A 17,747-nucleotide genomic window follows, 5' to 3' on the forward strand; every position below is an offset into this window, starting at 1 on the left:
TTTTTCCCTTTTCCTGGCATTTGTGGATCTGAATGTAAGATGAGGATGTTTAGATGGATGAGTTGAAAGACTACGAAAAGGTAAAATTAGAAACAAACACATTCAAGAATATGTAGGAGTAGCTCTAATAGGTAATTGGGACCAAGACAAAAATGGTTCTTCTAGAGAGGAAGTTCATACTTCCTTTGGTCAAGGTTATATAATCTGATTCGAGATTTCATAAGAATGGACTTAGAGAAGTCCCTTATTTCATACACCAGGAAATGGAATGGTTTGTTAGGTTCAGGATTAATCAGATCGCACCAATCTCAATCTTTTTTATTCGAGGGTAAGAATTCAACATTCACTTACCCAACATAAAGGAACTATTCATACATTGTTGAATAGAAATAAGGAATGGCAATCTTGGATAATTTTTTAATCACCTAATTGTTCACGAATGGGTCCATTCAACGGTTCAAACCACCTTCAACGAAGGTTGGTTAGAGTCTCGATTAAAAAGAAATATTCAAGTTGAAGGTCCTAGAAGATAAAAGGACCCAAAAGAACTTGGGGAGACGGTGAATGTAGGTTTGAACCTTCTCTAATTAACAAGAGACTTGTCTTTAGCCAGAGTGGAATGGAGGAATTGGATTCATTTAGGCAACCCCTCTTTGGGATGAGCATCTGTTGTAATTGTTGGCTTTTGTTTACCAAGAAACTCAAAATGTATCTCAACAACAGAAAAAACAAATTATATGGTGAATTGCATTCTTCAATTTTTCTCTGAAGTGTGGGCATACAAAAGGAAAAAAGTTCTGCCAGCAGTTTACTGTGGTAAATGTTGAAGAGTAACATGTTATATTGCACATGAAAAAGATGGTGGAAAATCCTTCTTCATGAAAGTCATTTTTCATGTGTTTGATTGGTGTTTATGGTGAAAACTGATTTTACACCCTCTTTTAAAAATTCGGCAAAGTAGATTTTATTTTTCCACTTGAATCTATGGGAAAATGAAATCCACCCTTAGTTTTCATACCCAAAACAAATTTCTAATCTCATCTCTTCTTCTGTTCACCACCGCCATAGTTACCAATTTACCATCATATTCACCACTCTGTTGTCGCCATTGTCATTGCCTTCGTTGGCCGCATCTCTCTCCCACTCAACCCTCTCTCTATTCTTTTTTCCTCGGATTTTTTTCCCATGATTTTGGTTAGATGAAATCAAACAATGTATTTTAATTTCCAACTCCGCCCACCATTTTTTTCTTGGATTTTAAAGCTATGGAAAGTGAATTTCCATGCAATCAACACATAGGTTTTAATTTGCAGGGAATTCTATTTTCAATGGAATTCAAAATTCTTTTTTTTTTTTTTCCTGACAGGGAACCCATTCTCTTCTTTACTAAACTAAAACCTGAGTCTCACGGAAGAGAATCATATAAAGAATTGAAAATGACAATCAACCAAGAAACTTTACGAAAATATATCCTTATCACTTAAGTCATGCCCAAAGCAATAGTATTGATTGGCCAACTATTCTCACAAGGATTTGAACACTTTTTGTGTAGATCTGTCATTGTTGCAAAAGAAACACACGAGAACTTGGGATACCATTACCATGTTGGAGTATTGAATGATAATGCTAGCAGGTTAAGGTTCACGGCTAGCAAGAAACGGAGAGCGGTTTCCCCTTTCTATTTTTTCAATAGAATTCATTGTCCATGGAAAAATAACAGTGGAAAATTGATTTGCACATGGTAAAAAAGAGAGAGAGAGAGAGCGCCCAATTCCAGACATATATTTTCCCGAAAGATTGATTTTCATTTGAACCCAATTCTTTCATGGGAAATAAAAGTTGAGGTGCTAAACTCTGCCCAACCCAACTTAGATCACCTTCCGCTTGGAGCTTGATTGTGTTGAAATACAGAAAATCCATTTTCATACAAATCATTTGTCAAATAAATAATTTTTCTATAAATTCTTGGCGACCAATCTCCGGGTCTCTGATTTTCCAGGAAACTGTTATTTGTTTGTTTATAATTGTGCATTTTCAGATGAAAACAATTAATTTTCCTCTCTCACCAAGAGAATATTCTCCAGATTGATCCCTTAAAAAGAAAAAAAAAAAACGTTTTCTGACTAGAAAATTCTACTATCGTTCTCAGGATTAGTTCCACCCCAAAGACTAAAAACCGGCTTTTTTATTTTTTTATTTTAACATTTTCCTAGGTGCAAACATCTTATGAGGAAATCCATTCTCAGGAAATTAATTTTTCCAGAAAACATTCTCTCTATATTTAACTAACAAATATGTTGCCTGAGAAACACTAGGTAGGTTTTCTGGCCGACCATGGTGCCAATTGTACCTTGCTGCCCAAATAAGGGTAGTAAGAACCATAGCGACAAAATTGGGGTTTGAGAATAATTCAGCAAGAGAAAACTTTGGAAAAAGTCGGGATATACTAAAAAGTAAAATATAATTCTTTTGAGTATATATATATATATATATATATGGGAAATGTTCAGCAACAAACATTTTGGCAAAACATTTTTCAAAACATGAGTTAGAGGTTTTGGAATGGACTGATTTTTGGTGAGGATGATCTCTATGGTGAGGAGATCATCATCACCAAAAATCAGCCCATTCCAAAATTTCTAACCCCATCAAAAATGGTTTACAAAAAATGGACGGTCCACGATTTTTCAACTTGTAAACTGGGGTTAGAAGTTTTGGAATGGGCTGATTTTTGGTGAGGATGATCTCCTCACCGTAGAGATCATCCTCACCAAAAACCAGCCCATTCCAAGACCTCTAACCCATGTTTTGCCAAAATGTTTGTCAAAATGTTTGTTGTTGAACGGGACCCTATATATATAGGGTTACATTCAATGGCTAATTTTTTGGCAAAACATTTTTAAAAACATGAGTTAGAAGTTTTGGAATGAGCTGATTTTTGGTGAGGATGATCTCTATGGTGAGGAGATCATCCTCACCAAAAATCAGCCCATTCCAAAACTTCTAACCCATGTTTACAAGTTGAAAAATCATGGACCGTCCATTTTTTGTAAATTATTTTTGATGGGATTAGAAGTTTTGGAATGGGCTGATTTTTGGTGAGGATGATCTCCTCACCGTAGAGATCATCCTTACCAAAAATCAGCCCATTCCAAAACTTCTAACTCATGTTTTGAAAAATGTTTTGCCAAAAAGTTAGCCATTCAACGGGACCTATATATATATATATATATAATATATATATATATATATATATATATTATAAATTTAACATATTAAAAAAAAATAAAAATAAAACAATACTTAAAAATGTTAAAACCAAAAAATAATGTGATTTTTCAAAAATGGTCAGTAAATCACAATTTATCATGAATTTTTTGACAAATCAAAGATTTTTTCAAAAACTTTGTGATTTAATCGACAACTATTAAAATTGTGATTTTTTTTTTTTAAATTGCAGATTTTTGTCACTATGGCCCTACTTTGTAGGAAGCAAATCATTTGTTAATATGCAAATGATTTGTTGGAATCTAATTTACAAATGCTTGATTACATCCTGTATTTTTTTTGCATTGCAAATTATTTGCATGAATTTCTTAAACCCTTTAAAAATTCAGTAAGCTCAAAAAGTGCTGCAAATCATTTGCAGTCCACAACTTCTGGCATTTGCAGTCCACTTCTGCATTTGCAAATGATTTGCATGCTACCAAGTAGGGCCTACGGTATGAAAGATGAAACACATGTTGTCTGTCGCATCCAGGGGCGGAGCTGGTGGGGGCAATTGTCCCCACAGAACTTTGAGACACCCCTATATTTTCAACTAATTACATACCCCATTTGTCCCCACTCCCTCACCTCTCTCCCCATTTGCCCCCACACCCTCACCTCCCTCCAATTTTTGCCCCCACAACCTCACTTCTCTCCATTCAAGTTCTTCAACTATACAACTAATTGTAGTTTGCCCCCACTATAAGAAAATCCTGGCTCCGCCCCTGGTCACATCCTTACAACATATTTGGAATATTGCATACATCGTACCATCCCCACGACCATCAGAAAAAATAAAGGAAATTTTACGTGTAAGTAATGAAGTTGATCTTCAAGGGGGATAGATTCTTGATTTTTGGTATTTGGACTCCAAAATACAATGCCAAGATTCATAAACTTAAAAGTACATTGAAAATTCTACATTCTGGAAGGAACTACATTTACAACCACCTTGAATCGATCCAGAAATCTGGTTAGGAAAAATGAACATTGTGCACACAACCGTAACCCGATCTGCTACTTTAAGCTATCCATTGTCACAACTGGGGAGTCCTGATAACCAGTGATGCCTGTTATCCTTATCCGAGTGTTTGGCTGCAAAAAGAATCCATAAAAAAAATCAGAATTTTTTTTCTCATCAACTGATGGCACCATCAAGAACAAGACATCGAACAATAAATGCATATTTAATTTAGTCTTTATAGTCAATGTTTTCGAGGGATGTTTTTCATATTTTCAAATGAAGAGGGCACATCTCTGGCATTAAAAAACACATTTTACTCCTGAATCGTGAAGTAGTTCTACTTGTAATTGAAATTTCTTACCCAAAAATATAAAAGTGAAATATAGGGTGTATTGAAAGTGAAGAGCTCTGTAATACCTGACGATGGCCAATATTCCTTCGATAGTTCTTTCGTTTCTTGTACTTGAAGACTATCACTTTAGGATTCAATCCCTGAGAATGAAGAGGAGCATACCTGAGTTAAAAAGCAAGTATAATGGTTCGAAAAACTCCTCACAAAAGGAGTAGAAGCCTACCTGATCTTCAACTACTGCATGTACAGCAGCATTAGGCACGACTGGTTTTCCGATGTAGGTACTTGTTTTGGTTCCTACTAATAATACCTTGTTCAGAATAATCTGCACCAATAATTTAAAATTTGAATACAAGCATCACAAGGTGTCTTGGTAAAAACTACATGAATTGAACTATGGAGGAACTATAAGCTGAGACACACACACCACACCATCTTGAAATATTGGTTATAAAAATCTTCAAAGTGCTTTGTAGGTACCAAGGAACCCAAGGGTACAAAAAATATAATGACATAACAAATGGAAGAATTAAAATGGGATGGACTAGTTGCACACCACCAGTTGTTGGTCACATTCAAACCTTAAAAAAATGCTTTTTTTTAAACCTCGATTTTTTACTTACTAATTGTACTTCATTAAGATAATCTTATTGTTTAGGGTCTTATTCTTCTTCCCATGACTTCTTCTATGTTTGTCCTCTTTTTAGACTTTGTTTAGAAACTGATAAACAGCTATGCTTGGATCTTATCTCTTGGAATTCCATGGTCACTGATAAGCCCCGAAGTGTTGACATGGATTCCAATGAGTTTTGACTTCAAAATGACCAAAACCAGGCATTCCTCGGTTTATCTATCTGGATACATGGTGATTACAAGGGATTTGTGATGTTTGCACATAGAATAGAGTATACAAAATGATTGAACCAACAATAATTTATGTGGACATGGTTGGAGAAGAAGAAAATGAGTGCAATATTTTTTTATATTATAATCAACCAAATGGAGTGCAGAAGGGAGTTTTTAAGTAATGGAGTGCAATTGGTAATGGGTGGTGTGCAACTAGTCGGTCCCATTAAAATCAGTGAGGACATTACAAGGAATTCAAAGGGGTTTTCTTTGAAGATTTTATAGTTAGATGGAATAGGGTTTGTACTTTGTCGCTAGAGTAGTTGTTTGGGGTGGGGGGGTGTTTCCGTTGTTCTTTCTCTTTTTCTCTTTTTTTGCTTTGTTTCTCTTGTTGTTTTGGGTTGGTCCCCTTGACCCCCCCTTGTTTTCTTTTCCTTCTCAATAAAATTATCTTTAACGATAAGGAAAAAAGAAAAAAAAGACCCTAGGGGACCTACTATTGAAAAATTTACAGATTCAAAGCAAATCTCAAATGTAAACTAGTTGTAAGTGGGAACAAATTTGTCTTCAATCTTATATGATAAAATGTCTTCTCTTTTCTCAATGTTTGTTGCAGAAGAACAACTTTGTCTGGCTGGTACAAGCCAATCCAGGTTCAGGCTTCAAACAGCAGATTTATTTTCCACTTCTTCATCTATTATTTAGATTTATTTATACTTTATTTCAGGCAAAGAAGCAAAGACGCTTTAGTTGGTGTTCTCTATTTCGTGCAGAAACGAGAGAACATAAGTGGTGAATTAAGTTGTACAATCTTAGGGGCTACATGGCCATAATCTTCTGCATCAAGAGTTCATTTCTCCAAGACACAAAAATACTTAAATAGAATTTCATTGTCCATGACTAAACCCTATTCTATATTTCATCCAGTCTAGATCAGAAAATTTTCTCCAAATTGGAAAGCAACAAAATGTATTTATTATTTAATTTTCCATTTAGTTACAGTATCTTAGAACAACATAAACTCTAATAGTAAGACCTGAATTATACTCGATCATAATATTTAAACTGGAAATCTGAGGCTTTGAATTCCTTGAAGCTATTCTTATCATAGTCACCAAGTCGGAGAATGGGTTTAAAACGGCATGGGAAAACTTCGGAAAAAAAATGGACAAAACTGGAAAGAAATGAGAAAAAATCGGGAAAAAACGAGATAAATATATTAAAAATTATGAAAATAAAATGTATTCATAACTTAAAGTATAATACATTAGACATTTACTTTAAGTTTACAAATATTTTTTAGTGAAAAAATATTATTGAATTTCTACGTATGATAACATGTTCCTACACATAATTATACATTTTATGATGATTTAAAAGAAAAAAAAGACTAACCATTTACTCATTTATTATCTTTTGAGAAAAATAACACATTTCGATAAGTTTATAGCATCAAGCATTATCATCAAATCCTACATTAAACAATGAACCAAAGTACAAACAACCACAAGGCCATAGAAATTAACCATAGACCTGCAAAAAATGGGTTATTTTGGCTTCTAATTTATTAAAAAAGAAAAAAAAAACGTGTTTAAAACGTGAAAATCGCGTTTAAAACATTAGAATGTGTGTGTGTGTGTTTTTTTATTTTTAAATCGAGTTTTTTTATTGTTTTAATCGTTAGGTATGAAACGTGTTTTAAACGATTTTTTCAACAACAAAAAAAAAAAAAAATGAGTTTTTTGTTACTATGGTTCTTATAAACATCAATTAGACATTTGTTTAGTTACCAAAAAGAATTTATAAACTAAATCAAATTCAACGAAAACACTTCAACAATTCAGACAAATAATGCGAGAAGGATAAAATACAATTATTTTTTATTTTAAGTATATATAAATTTATTGATTAAAGGGGAGGAGAACAAGAATTTAAAAGGCATTCAAACATATAAGATTCCATCTAAAAAAATACCCTTTTGAACTTGTCGAAAAACTTGCATCTAAAGAACAAATTCATACATTTTATCCTTCAAGAACTCAATCTTCTAGTAAAACAAATCCAATATAAAAAAATTAATTAAAAAAAAATCAAATTATTTACCTTATCATTGACATTGGCACCTTTGAGCCTCTGAGTGGTGAGGAATCGTCCGGGGAAAACAATATATTGGCGAGACCCAATCTAAATTTCGAGTGAAAAAAAAAAAGAACCCAGATTATAAAACTGAAGAAATTATTTTTGAAAATTTTTCAATAAAATTGTACATGAAAGTTCACTCACCATGACGACTGCAAAAGCTTCTTCTCCTTTAGGAATTTCTTTCGTTGTTTCGGAGATCTGGGTCGGTTCAGAATCGGGTTCGACGGATTCAATTATGGGTGCTTCAGATTCAGAGTATTTGGGTATGAACGAAACAGTGGAGCTTCGAGAGATGAGAGGAGAAGAGTAAGCAGGAGAGAAGGTGAGTCTGTTGGAAGAAAGAGAGGAAGATTGAGTGAAGAAATTGAAATTGGGTTTGGAGAGAATGAGACTTTGGTTTCGAGTGTTTCTTGTAGTTGTTGCTGTTGTTAGAGCAGAGAAGAAGCTAAGTGCTGCAGATGCCGCCATTACTGGGTTTCTTTGCTCTCTATCTCTCTCTCCTTTATCCCCTACATGCCCTATCTATTCTGATTTCTGAATTCATGGAGAGGTTCTATTTCCACACAAATTTTTACTAAGAGCACCCCAAGATATGCGCTAAATTTTCCTATGACATCACATGAAACGAGGTGCTCTTAGTAAAATCTGGTGTGCCAATAGAATATATCTTCATAATGGCTCGAGCTGAGAGTGCTATTAATGGGTCAGGTCCAGATCGGTCTGGTTGATCTGGGATCAATGATCAATCCATCAGGTTTGATCTATAATCGATCAGACTAGAATCGGGTCAGATACTTGTCTGATGGTGTTTTATTGTATCTTAATAATTGGATCCAAATCTAATCTGATAACAGTTAAATGTCTACTACTGGTTCCTTTTCTACATTCGAGTTTGATTAATTGTTGGGTTGATTATTAAGTGTCATGAGATACTTTTTTAATTTCTTTTATTATTCTTTTGTATTTTGCATACTTTCAACATGAAAAAAAAAAAAAAACACTACTTATGAGTCTCATAACTCTTTTAATTAAGTTGGAAAAAAAATAAATAAAATTTTGTTAAAATATAAAATTTTTGAACATTTGAAAGAAAGACAACAAGCTGAAATTTAGCAAGTAAAACGATAAAAGCTCGAGAATGAACTTAGGGGAGGTATAGGAACCTGAATCTGTCAGTAATCCCAAGTTTGAGAGGGGTTCAAGCATCGAAGAAAATACTCGAAGATGTAGCTAAAAAAAAAAAAGACGTAAAATTTTTTTTCACGCAAAAGAGATCATAACCTCAAATTAGTTTATACAAAAATAGAGGGAGTCTAAGTTTTTGAATATTTGCCAATTTTGACTTAAATTTGGTGGACCAATGGAATTTCGTGGTGCATATGAGCATCAGATCAATTTTTGACCCGGAGCAAAGAGGTTTGAAATCCTCGAATATACCAATAAATGCACACATATTCAAGAGTCTCGAACTCAAATCAAGTTTTATGACGGGGAGCAAAAAGTTTTTTTATTCGTCGAATTAATCTATTTTAAAACAAATATAGGTCTACGATATCAAATTTACCTATAAAAACTTGTTTAGACAATAAAACATAATTTTTGAAGAATAACACATATTGCTCCTTAAATTTACCAATTTGGATCAACTTGTGAGTTTTTTGGACTCAAGAGTGAATGTCTCTAATAGTTGTGAAGTTTTAGCACGAGAGACGGAGACGAAAACAAAAACTATTCACCTCTGTTTTTTCTCGTTATGACAATGAATATTATTCCAACATTTCATCTAATTAAAATGTGTCGTCCGAAATAATATCAAACCTATGATAAAAATTAAACTTATAGGGTTCATACTAGGTCAGGTACCACAAGTGCTTGAGAGATTTGGGAGATATAGTAAGAGACGAGTTGCCTCGCCCTTGCTAGTCGGACTTAGATTTTTTTTAAATATTTATAAAATTAATATATTTTTGTTTGACTTGTTTATGTTTACTTGCAAGTTCTAAAGTTGACTTGACTAGATAAACATTTGAGTTTTAAAATTATGTTTTATTTATATAATAAATATTTAAAATTTAAAAAGAATTAATAATTTTAATCAAAATCTACAAAATCTCAATTGACTTGGTTTAGTTTTACTAACTCGACGGAGGTTTGTAGAATAACTTCCGAGACATCTCGTTTATCTCGAGTGATGATGTGAATGTTGAGACGCCTTGTATATTTGTATCGGTTGCTGAATGAGATCAAGATGATTCAAGTGAGTCATTGCGATCCTGAACAAGATTTAAAACCATGACGTGGAGATGAATTTTAAAGAGAGATTATATTGGCACGCCAAATTTTACTTACATGGATTGGTGTGTTACAAGTTAGAGTTAGCATGTTAATAGAATTTCTCATTTTTTAACTCACACTTGTAGACTTTAATCAATTTTTAGTATTAGGCGGCACATTCAAATTAAGAACATCATAAAATTGTAAGTTATCTCATTTCTACCTTTGTTAACAAAAAAAAAGTGAATTACTTGAAATAATACTCCAATTAGCATTACTCTGAGGACAAAGTATGTAGAAAACTATAGATGCTTTTTTCTTGAGATATGAGTCATATATACTTAAGGCACGTTCACGGTTCTCTGCACACATAATGCTAGTTCGAGTCATTCATAACAAGTCTTTTTCTTTAGTTAGGATGGATATTAGATTCCTATTTTGGTGAAAATAGTATCAAACGACTCCTAAAGATGGTTGAATATGGTATATTTGTTGTTAAATCTAAAAATCAATCTGAGTCAAATCTAAATATATCTGAACAAGGCATAAGCTTAGTTGACTTTGGTTCAATGGAGGCTAAAGGCTGATCTCAGATACATCTCACCATTTTATGAATGGGTTAAGGTTCATCTAAGTCGGCCCAAACCTACCCAGTATGAGCATTAATTACTCAAGGGCCACCTGTGAGGATGTACCATCACTTACCTGGTGCATGTGATGTGCATACGTTGCACATGGCCCGGGACTAGCCCTTGGACAAGACCATGGTCTATGGTTTGGGCAAAATGCTAGATACGGACCGGTCCATTGTAAGGTGTCATTGAGGACGATAAGTTCATTTTAACTTATACTAAGAGTATAATGGTCTTTTTGAAATTTTCTTTCACTTAGTGTACGATGGGTTCAAGTTTTGTCAATTGTTACCGAAAGAAAAAATGGATCTTTGTTACTAAGATTATATGAAATGATTAGCACGAAGATACATCAAATGGATGTAGAAGAAATTTTTATAGAACAAAATGCTAAAGAACATTTAACTTGTAGTTTTAAGAAGTTTCTTTATGGATTAAAGCATGCCTCATGTCATGGCAGTTCATGTTACCTAAAGTTCAAGCAATTTATGGTTTAATGTGGTTTTAAATAAAAACCTAATGAATATATATATATATATATATATAAGGTCCCGTTCAGCAGACTAAGTTTTACCACACACTTTAACAAACGTGTTTTGTCTTACATGGGTTAGAAGTTTTGGAATGGGCTGATTTTTGGTGAGGATGATCTCTATAGTGAGGAGATCATCCTCACCAAAAATCAGATCATTCCAATACTTCTAACCCCATTAAAAATGATTTACAAAAAATGGACGGTCCACAATTTTTCAACGTGTAAACATGGGGCTAAACATTTCGGAATGGGCTGATTTTTGGGGAGGATGATCTTCTAATCATAGAGATCATCCTCACCAAAAATCAGCCCATTCCAAGACTTCTAACCCATGTAAGACAAAAAACGTTTGTTAAAGTGTGTGGTAAAACTTAGGGTGCTGAACATTTCCCATATATATATATATACATGTCTTTAGCAAATTCACCATCACACAATTTCATAAATTGTGAAAAGATCTGAGAAAAAATAAAAATAAATAAAAGCTCTGGATAAAAAAAATTTCAAATAAAGGACCAACTGATTAAATTGGTAAATCAATGAATTAATTATATCTTATTCAACCTTCAAATCTCAATAACAAGATATAGTTTTTAAGAGGATTGAAGTTGATGGGTTTTTGACAAGAAAACAGGTTTTTGAACCCAATTCAACACTATTTAGGATCGACCAAATGAATTTGACTCCATTCAATTCTAAGATATAAGATCGTGTCGACGCCCTACAACTGAATCTCTAGTCTTTTTAAGCCCTCTACTCACTCATTTACAACTATTGACGAACATGTTCCATCTCATCTCACTATAGTTATAAATCAATCTTCACCACGCACCACCCTCTGCCCCATCATCCATAACTCTTATAACTTCAAAATGCATTACCAATTCTGTAATCTTTGAGATTGTAATTGTTAATAACTACCAACTCGACATATAGTTAATAGCATCAATTTATCATTCTACATCTCTCTTACATATAGAAGCACTGTCACAAAATTCATGATTTTTTCAAAAAATTTGGAAAATCTATTTCTCTCAGGTTGACATATAAGCCCCTATTTTAAGAATTTCTCGTTGTCAATTTGATGAGAAAGAAACTTCAATTACCTCTATTTTAAGAATTTCCAAGAATACAATAGTTTACAACCATCACCTTAATACTCATTTAAAACAATAGGAATGCGCTGGTCCTCTGCTCCTAATATGTCACCTTCACGATTGGGTGCAATAGGATCCAAATCATCTCAAAATCCAATCCAATCAAGTCGACTCGACTCGAAAACTTTTAAAACCATATTTTAAAGCATAGTAATCAAGTTGGATTCACTAATTATTCGGTAGGGGTTCAACTCAGTTAATTCACATAAATTGGGTAAATATTTAACAGAAAAATAGATAAAATTGCGATGAATATACCAAATGATTTTTTTTAGGGGTGGAGGTGGGTTCTTATCAAAACCCGTCATCTTCAACCTCCCAAAAAACTCAATCTTATTCTTGAGATTTGAATGTAGAACAACAATAAATTTATGGTGAAGGGTAAAAATGTAGTCATATTTGATGATGAGATTGTCAAGTGTGGGATCAATCCATAAGTAAAAGCCAAGCAAACTCAAATATGTAGAGAGTGGATTACACATACATTATCAGTCTGTATAACATAAGGTTCTGGATTACACACACTTATACAATAATAAATAAAGCTATCATATAGGCATTGATGCCAAAAGGTCGCATACCTTAGTGATTGGAGAAAATATAATGGAGCTTCAAAGATAATTTCTATTAACTTTAGAAATTTAATAGAAAAAGCGAATATGTAACACCAACACCCTGTAGGTTAAGAGGAAAAAAAAAATAGAAAGAAAGCATTTGAGATCACAATTATGTCATATTTAAACAAAATTCAACAACAATTTAAGGCACCAACCTGATCAAGACTATGTTTAGGCACTTGGACTTCTTATGTTCTGATCATATTTGTAGATAGTTTAATGTCCCTTTTTCTTCTCATCATCTCTATCCTTTGAACCATCTTCATAACCTCGTTCCAATGAAATATTTACCACAAAAATTAATTAAGAGCACAAATAAAATTAATCTCTTATTTTTTTTAATTCATGAAAAAAAAATATGAATTAAGGCTGTAGTGTTAGATTTTCAATTTTGATAACCCCTGTGAGCCCAACAACACTTAGTAAGATTTGAAATCATACTAAAACAGTTATGCTAATCTAATTATTAAAGTAAGGTTTGTTCAGTAACAAAATTGCAATAGACAGGTCTTCCTTGTAAATCTCTCTAAAATGAATGGTCTACTGTTTTGGGAATTTTTTCCCCATGAATCAAACTATTAAATCATAGAAATTAATATTTATATAGGCCATGACACTTGTAAAAGAAAATTAAAAAGGAACTTACCAACAAATTTTGGATTTCTATTGATGTTTTTGTTGAGAGATCAATGTTTCAAATTTGCCATGTTGTAAATCAAAAGCTGTAACAGTAGGAATGTGTTTGATCATCCAATGGTCCACTCCTTCTCCTTCACCTTCTACTACTATTTCTCCTTCACGATGATGATGATGGTGGTGGCCGCGCAACCTCTTGATGAAGTCTTCTGGCATGTTTCGTAGTCGGAGTTCATGAAGGGATTTGAGATGTTGAAAGCCATGGGGAAGCTTCTTCAACTTTGGGCAAATTCGTATAAGAAGTACTTTTAAGGATGGCATCATCCCCTCATCTATCTCACTCAATTCCTCCAGCTTAGGCAAAGCAGATATCGATAAGTGTTTCAGTTTTGGAAAACTTAATTGTCGTTCCTCATTGCTGCTGCTAGTGCTAGTGCCACCCCAACCAAGCCGCCTTCCCAAGTAACTTTCCCGATATAGTAAAAGTACCTCCAAATTGGGCAATTGTGCTAAGGTGCTAAGTGGGTCTTCCATTAATTTGTTGTTCCATAAGCTAATTCTCTGTAGGCATTTCAGAGAGCGTGTCCACTGCGGTAAGTGCCCTTCCTTCATAACCCCTACTAATTCCAATTTTTCAAGATGGAGATGGAAGGGAGGTGCTGACGACATATTGGTTTCCAAATCAAGGATGTCTTTGTCACTGGTACTGGATGAGCGTATTGCCAAAGTGCGAAGGTATGGCATCTTCTCAACGGCATCACAAAGCCTTACACAATATTCTTCTTTGACTTCATGGAGCTTTAATTTCCGGAGTTGGGTTAAGTAACAAAGTTGACTTACTAAGCTTTCATCAAGGACCACCTTGCGTAGTGTCTGCAAGTTACTTGAGTTGCTACCCCTTCCCAATGTAGACAATCTCACACGAACTGATTTTCGCCAAGTACCAAAGAGAAGATGCCTTAGTTGTCGATAGATTATTAAACTTTCCACATTTGTATAACGAGCATCTAAAGTTTGCAAGTTCTGTAGCTCATATAATGAATTCGGAAGTTCATTCACCTCTGTTCCCCTCACACTTAAATAACGCAAGTGAATCAAGTAAACCACATTACTTGGCAAATGTTTTATCTTTGTTCCTGACAAATCTAACACCCGCAATCTTTTGATGCTCTTGAATATCGTTTCAAGCACACTCAATGGAAAAAACTTGTCAACATCAAATGTTAGAAAGGAGCGAGTTTTTACACTAAACGTGTTTGATGGAATGCTATCTGAACTATTCTGAATTGCTACTACGCGATGTTGCCCCTCGACGATTCTGGTATCGCTTCGCTTTGTGAAAATCTCAGCAAAATTTTCCTTCTTAATTATGGGAATGGCAACGTCACGCATGAGGTCGTGCATTCTACAACCTCTTATACCGACCTGCTTATAATCATTAACTACAGCTTGCAACATGTTCCTATCAATAAGCTGAACGAGGTACCCATGTGCAACCTCCTCAAGTGTTTTCCGAGGATGATCTTCTATAAAACCTTCGGCCACCCACAAACGGATCAATCTTGACTTCTTGATTTCATAATCTTCCGGAAACATTCCACAATACAAGAAGCAATGTTTTAGATAATGAGGTAAATAATTATAACTCGTTAACAACACTCGACCAACTCTTTCAAGATCTTGATTATCACTCAGTTCCCAATCGAGATTTTCAAGTACGTCATTCCATTCTGATACATTACTGTCTTTTTTTGACATGAGACCACCAATGGCAACAACTGCAAGAGGCAAACCAAAGCACCTTTTAACAATTTCCTCTCCAATTTCTTTCAAGTGCCCCGGACAGCCCCTCGAAACATTGCCACTCTTAAATGCCTTTCTACAAAAGAGACTCCAAGCTAACTCATGGGGTAATCGCCCAACTTGGTGAATGTAGCAAGTCTCTCCTGTGGGAGAAGCTACATTCGATATGCGGGTCGTGAAGATAACCCTACCACCACTTCGAAGCGGTAATGCATGTTTAACAGCTTCCCAAGAATTAACATCCCACACATCATCAAGGACAAGGACATACCTCTTCCCTTGCAAATAGGTGTACATTATTTCGTGCAAATTGTCCAATTCCATCGCCTCTATGTCACCTGGAATTTTCTCCTTCCTACTTTCATGAAATTTTCGAACCAATTGTTTCAGCAAAACCTTTTCTTGGTAATCTTGGGACACAGATACCCAAGCGTTACAGTGAAATTCCCCTCCCAATATGCTATTGTAAACTTTTTTGACGAGTGTCGTCTTTCCGGATCCACCCATGCCGACAACTGAAATTATTGATCGTCCATGACCCTCTTCTTCTTTTAGCAGCCACTCCCGTAACTTGTTCACATCTTGATCAATCCCAACGATATCATCTTCTTCGACGAAAGGATTAGACACGCCGTGATCTCCTCCCCTTGTTTCTTCAGCATCTAGGCCGCCAATTCCTTCTTGTGGAAGTTTGTATCGCATCCTTCTCGTATGGATGTCATCAACCTCTTTCTTGATGATTTCTATTTGAGAATGAAATTGATGACGAATTCCCATCTGCTTGAAGAAAGTACGCACATAATGAATGCAGAATTCAATATTTAGACAACCGCCAGCCGATTCTCCTGACTCGATGAGAGAACTTTCCATCATAGATTGGAACTCCTCGACAACATCTTCAATTTTGTAGGCTTCATCTCTCACTTGTACCACCCATTGATTCACCAACTCATTTCTTACTCTTTTCTTCTCCACTGCCCTTGGTACTACTTTCATCGTAGAAAGTTCATCACAGATGAACTTAATGTCGTTGCTGATTCCTCGTTGAATTTGCCATTCTTCAATTGCCAAGTCTTTTAATTTGGTGATAGCAGACTTCACTAAAGCTTCTGCTTCCATTTTCAAATTCTCTTGGTATGTAGATTCAAACTGAAGAACAAACCAAACTAATCGAAACAGAAAAATATTTTGATCTCAATTAAGTTGAGCTCACACTCTCTTGATTCTTTGCAAGCACTATGTGACCACCTCCACTCTGTTTCTTAATAATTGTGGGTGGGTTGTTGGCTGACTTAGTCAAACAAAATGTTTCTTAATAATTAACAAAATGTTTCTTAATAATTGTGGGTGGGTTGTTGGCTGTCTTAGTCAAACAAAATGATAGGCTTAAGTAATACTCTCGCCACACATTTTCTATTTAACCTTTGTGTGGTGGCGTGCACATAACCGTAGATGTTTTTTACTCGTATCTCAAGGAAATCTATGGTTATGTGTGCATCAACACGTCAAAATGTCATTTTTATCACCGCCAAAAATGTCACTCCAGCATTAGTGAAAACAAATTACCAAAAAATAATTACATTGGATCCAGATCGAATCAATCCATCAATTTGATTAATAAATTTTTGATATTTAAATAAAATATGGAATATAATTTCACAAATTTTATGGGAGGAAGAAAATTTCAACTGTCTTAATTCTTTTTACATATAATCACACTTAAATTTGTTAGTGGGCAAACGGGTGCATCGCATGGCACTTTTTTCTTCATTCACATGTTATCAAATCTTGAGCACAAATAGTTGAAGGAAATAGTTTTACAAATATGTGCAGGCAGGTAGGGCCACAAGTAATTATAATCTCCACTACCTGAAAGACTTGAAGGAAATAGTTTTTAGACGCCGGACCATAATCAATAATTGAAGAAATGGGCTGTCACGTAGTGCCACAGGCCTGATTGGCAAATCAGAATATGGTAAAAATTCAATTCGTGAAAATTTCGAGTTCTATTAAATTTCGAATTGCAAAAATTCGGTAAAAATTTTGATAAATAAAAAATATACGGCATATGCTTCTTATGTATATTATCCATCACATTTTAAAATTTTAGTAATATGATAGTGATGTTAATAGTGATGGTGATGGTAATAATGATGGTGGTGATAATGAGAGCATTGAGGTTATTGTTCCAATATTGATTTATAAAAAAAGATCAATTTCAATGGATAAATCATTAATTTGAAAAATTAAGGTGTAATCTCAAATAAATGTAGAGGGCCATGTAATTATTTTTTTAAAGATAAAAATGACATTTGTCACGTAAAAAGGTGGATTCTTTGAAAATTTTAAAGCATGGCAACTGCGAAGTAGACTTGTATTACATGTCACAACTTACAAGGTTACACTTTGCAATTGACAAGTTACAATAACATTTTTTTCCATTGAGTTTTTTAAAAATTTGTAAAAAATGCGTTTTATTCTTTTTTTAATTTAAAATGCATGAATTATTCAGAAAGTTCAAT

General features: G+C 34.2%; 2 protein-coding genes across 3 annotated transcripts; both read right to left on the reverse strand.

Moving 5' to 3' along the window:
- Positions 1 to 4,092: 4,092 nt before the first annotated feature.
- On the reverse strand, positions 4,093 to 8,091 carry RPL21C (Ribosomal protein L21). Its single transcript, XM_086440153.1, has 5 exons — positions 7,713 to 8,091; positions 7,533 to 7,613; positions 4,807 to 4,908; positions 4,649 to 4,723; positions 4,093 to 4,362 (listed from the first exon to the last, which is right to left on the reverse strand). The coding sequence occupies exons 1-5, from the start codon at positions 8,037 to 8,039 to the stop codon at positions 4,285 to 4,287; spliced, it is 663 nt and encodes a 220-aa protein (XP_086296279.1). The 5' UTR covers positions 8,040 to 8,091; the 3' UTR covers positions 4,093 to 4,284.
- Positions 8,092 to 12,514: 4,423 nt separating this feature from the next.
- On the reverse strand, positions 12,515 to 16,499 carry LOC147404285 (disease resistance protein RPM1-like). 2 transcript variants are annotated; one of them, XM_086440155.1, is made up of 3 exons: positions 13,433 to 16,499; positions 12,942 to 13,055; positions 12,515 to 12,844 (listed from the first exon to the last, which is right to left on the reverse strand). In XM_086440155.1, exon 1 carries the CDS (start codon positions 16,342 to 16,344, stop codon positions 13,450 to 13,452), a length of 2,895 nt encoding a protein of 964 aa, XP_086296281.1. In that variant the 5' UTR covers positions 16,345 to 16,499; the 3' UTR covers positions 12,515 to 12,844; positions 12,942 to 13,055; positions 13,433 to 13,449. The 2 variants fall into 2 exon arrangements, with proteins under 2 accessions (XP_086296281.1, XP_086296280.1); XM_086440154.1 differs by having other exon boundaries at positions 12,942 to 13,046; positions 13,433 to 16,498.
- Between the last annotated feature and the right edge of the window lie 1,248 nt (positions 16,500 to 17,747).

The sequence above is a fragment of the Akebia trifoliata genome, chromosome 4 (assembly GCF_017979445.1).
Source record: "Akebia trifoliata isolate Shusen 1 chromosome 4, ASM1797944v1, whole genome shotgun sequence".
Classification (NCBI taxonomy): domain Eukaryota; kingdom Viridiplantae; phylum Streptophyta; class Magnoliopsida; order Ranunculales; family Lardizabalaceae; genus Akebia; species Akebia trifoliata.

What these genes read in the sequence shown, in the direction of transcription:
- LOC147404285 (XM_086440155.1), bottom strand. Translation starts at nt 16,344, where the DNA reads ATGGAAGCAGAAGCTTTAGTGAAGTCTGCTATCACCAAATTAAAAGAC.
- RPL21C (XM_086440153.1), bottom strand. Translation starts at nt 8,039, where the DNA reads ATGGCGGCATCTGCAGCACTTAGCTTCTTCTCTGCTCTAACAACAGCA. An exon ending in AAGCTTTTGCAGTCGTCATG is followed by an intron (nt 7,614 to 7,712) that starts GTGAGTGAACTT and finishes CTCGAAATTTAG; the next exon opens with ATTGGGTCTCGCCAATATAT. An exon ending in ATGCAGTAGTTGAAGATCAG is followed by an intron (nt 4,724 to 4,806) that starts GTAGGCTTCTAC and finishes CTTCATTCTCAG; the next exon opens with GGATTGAATCCTAAAGTGAT.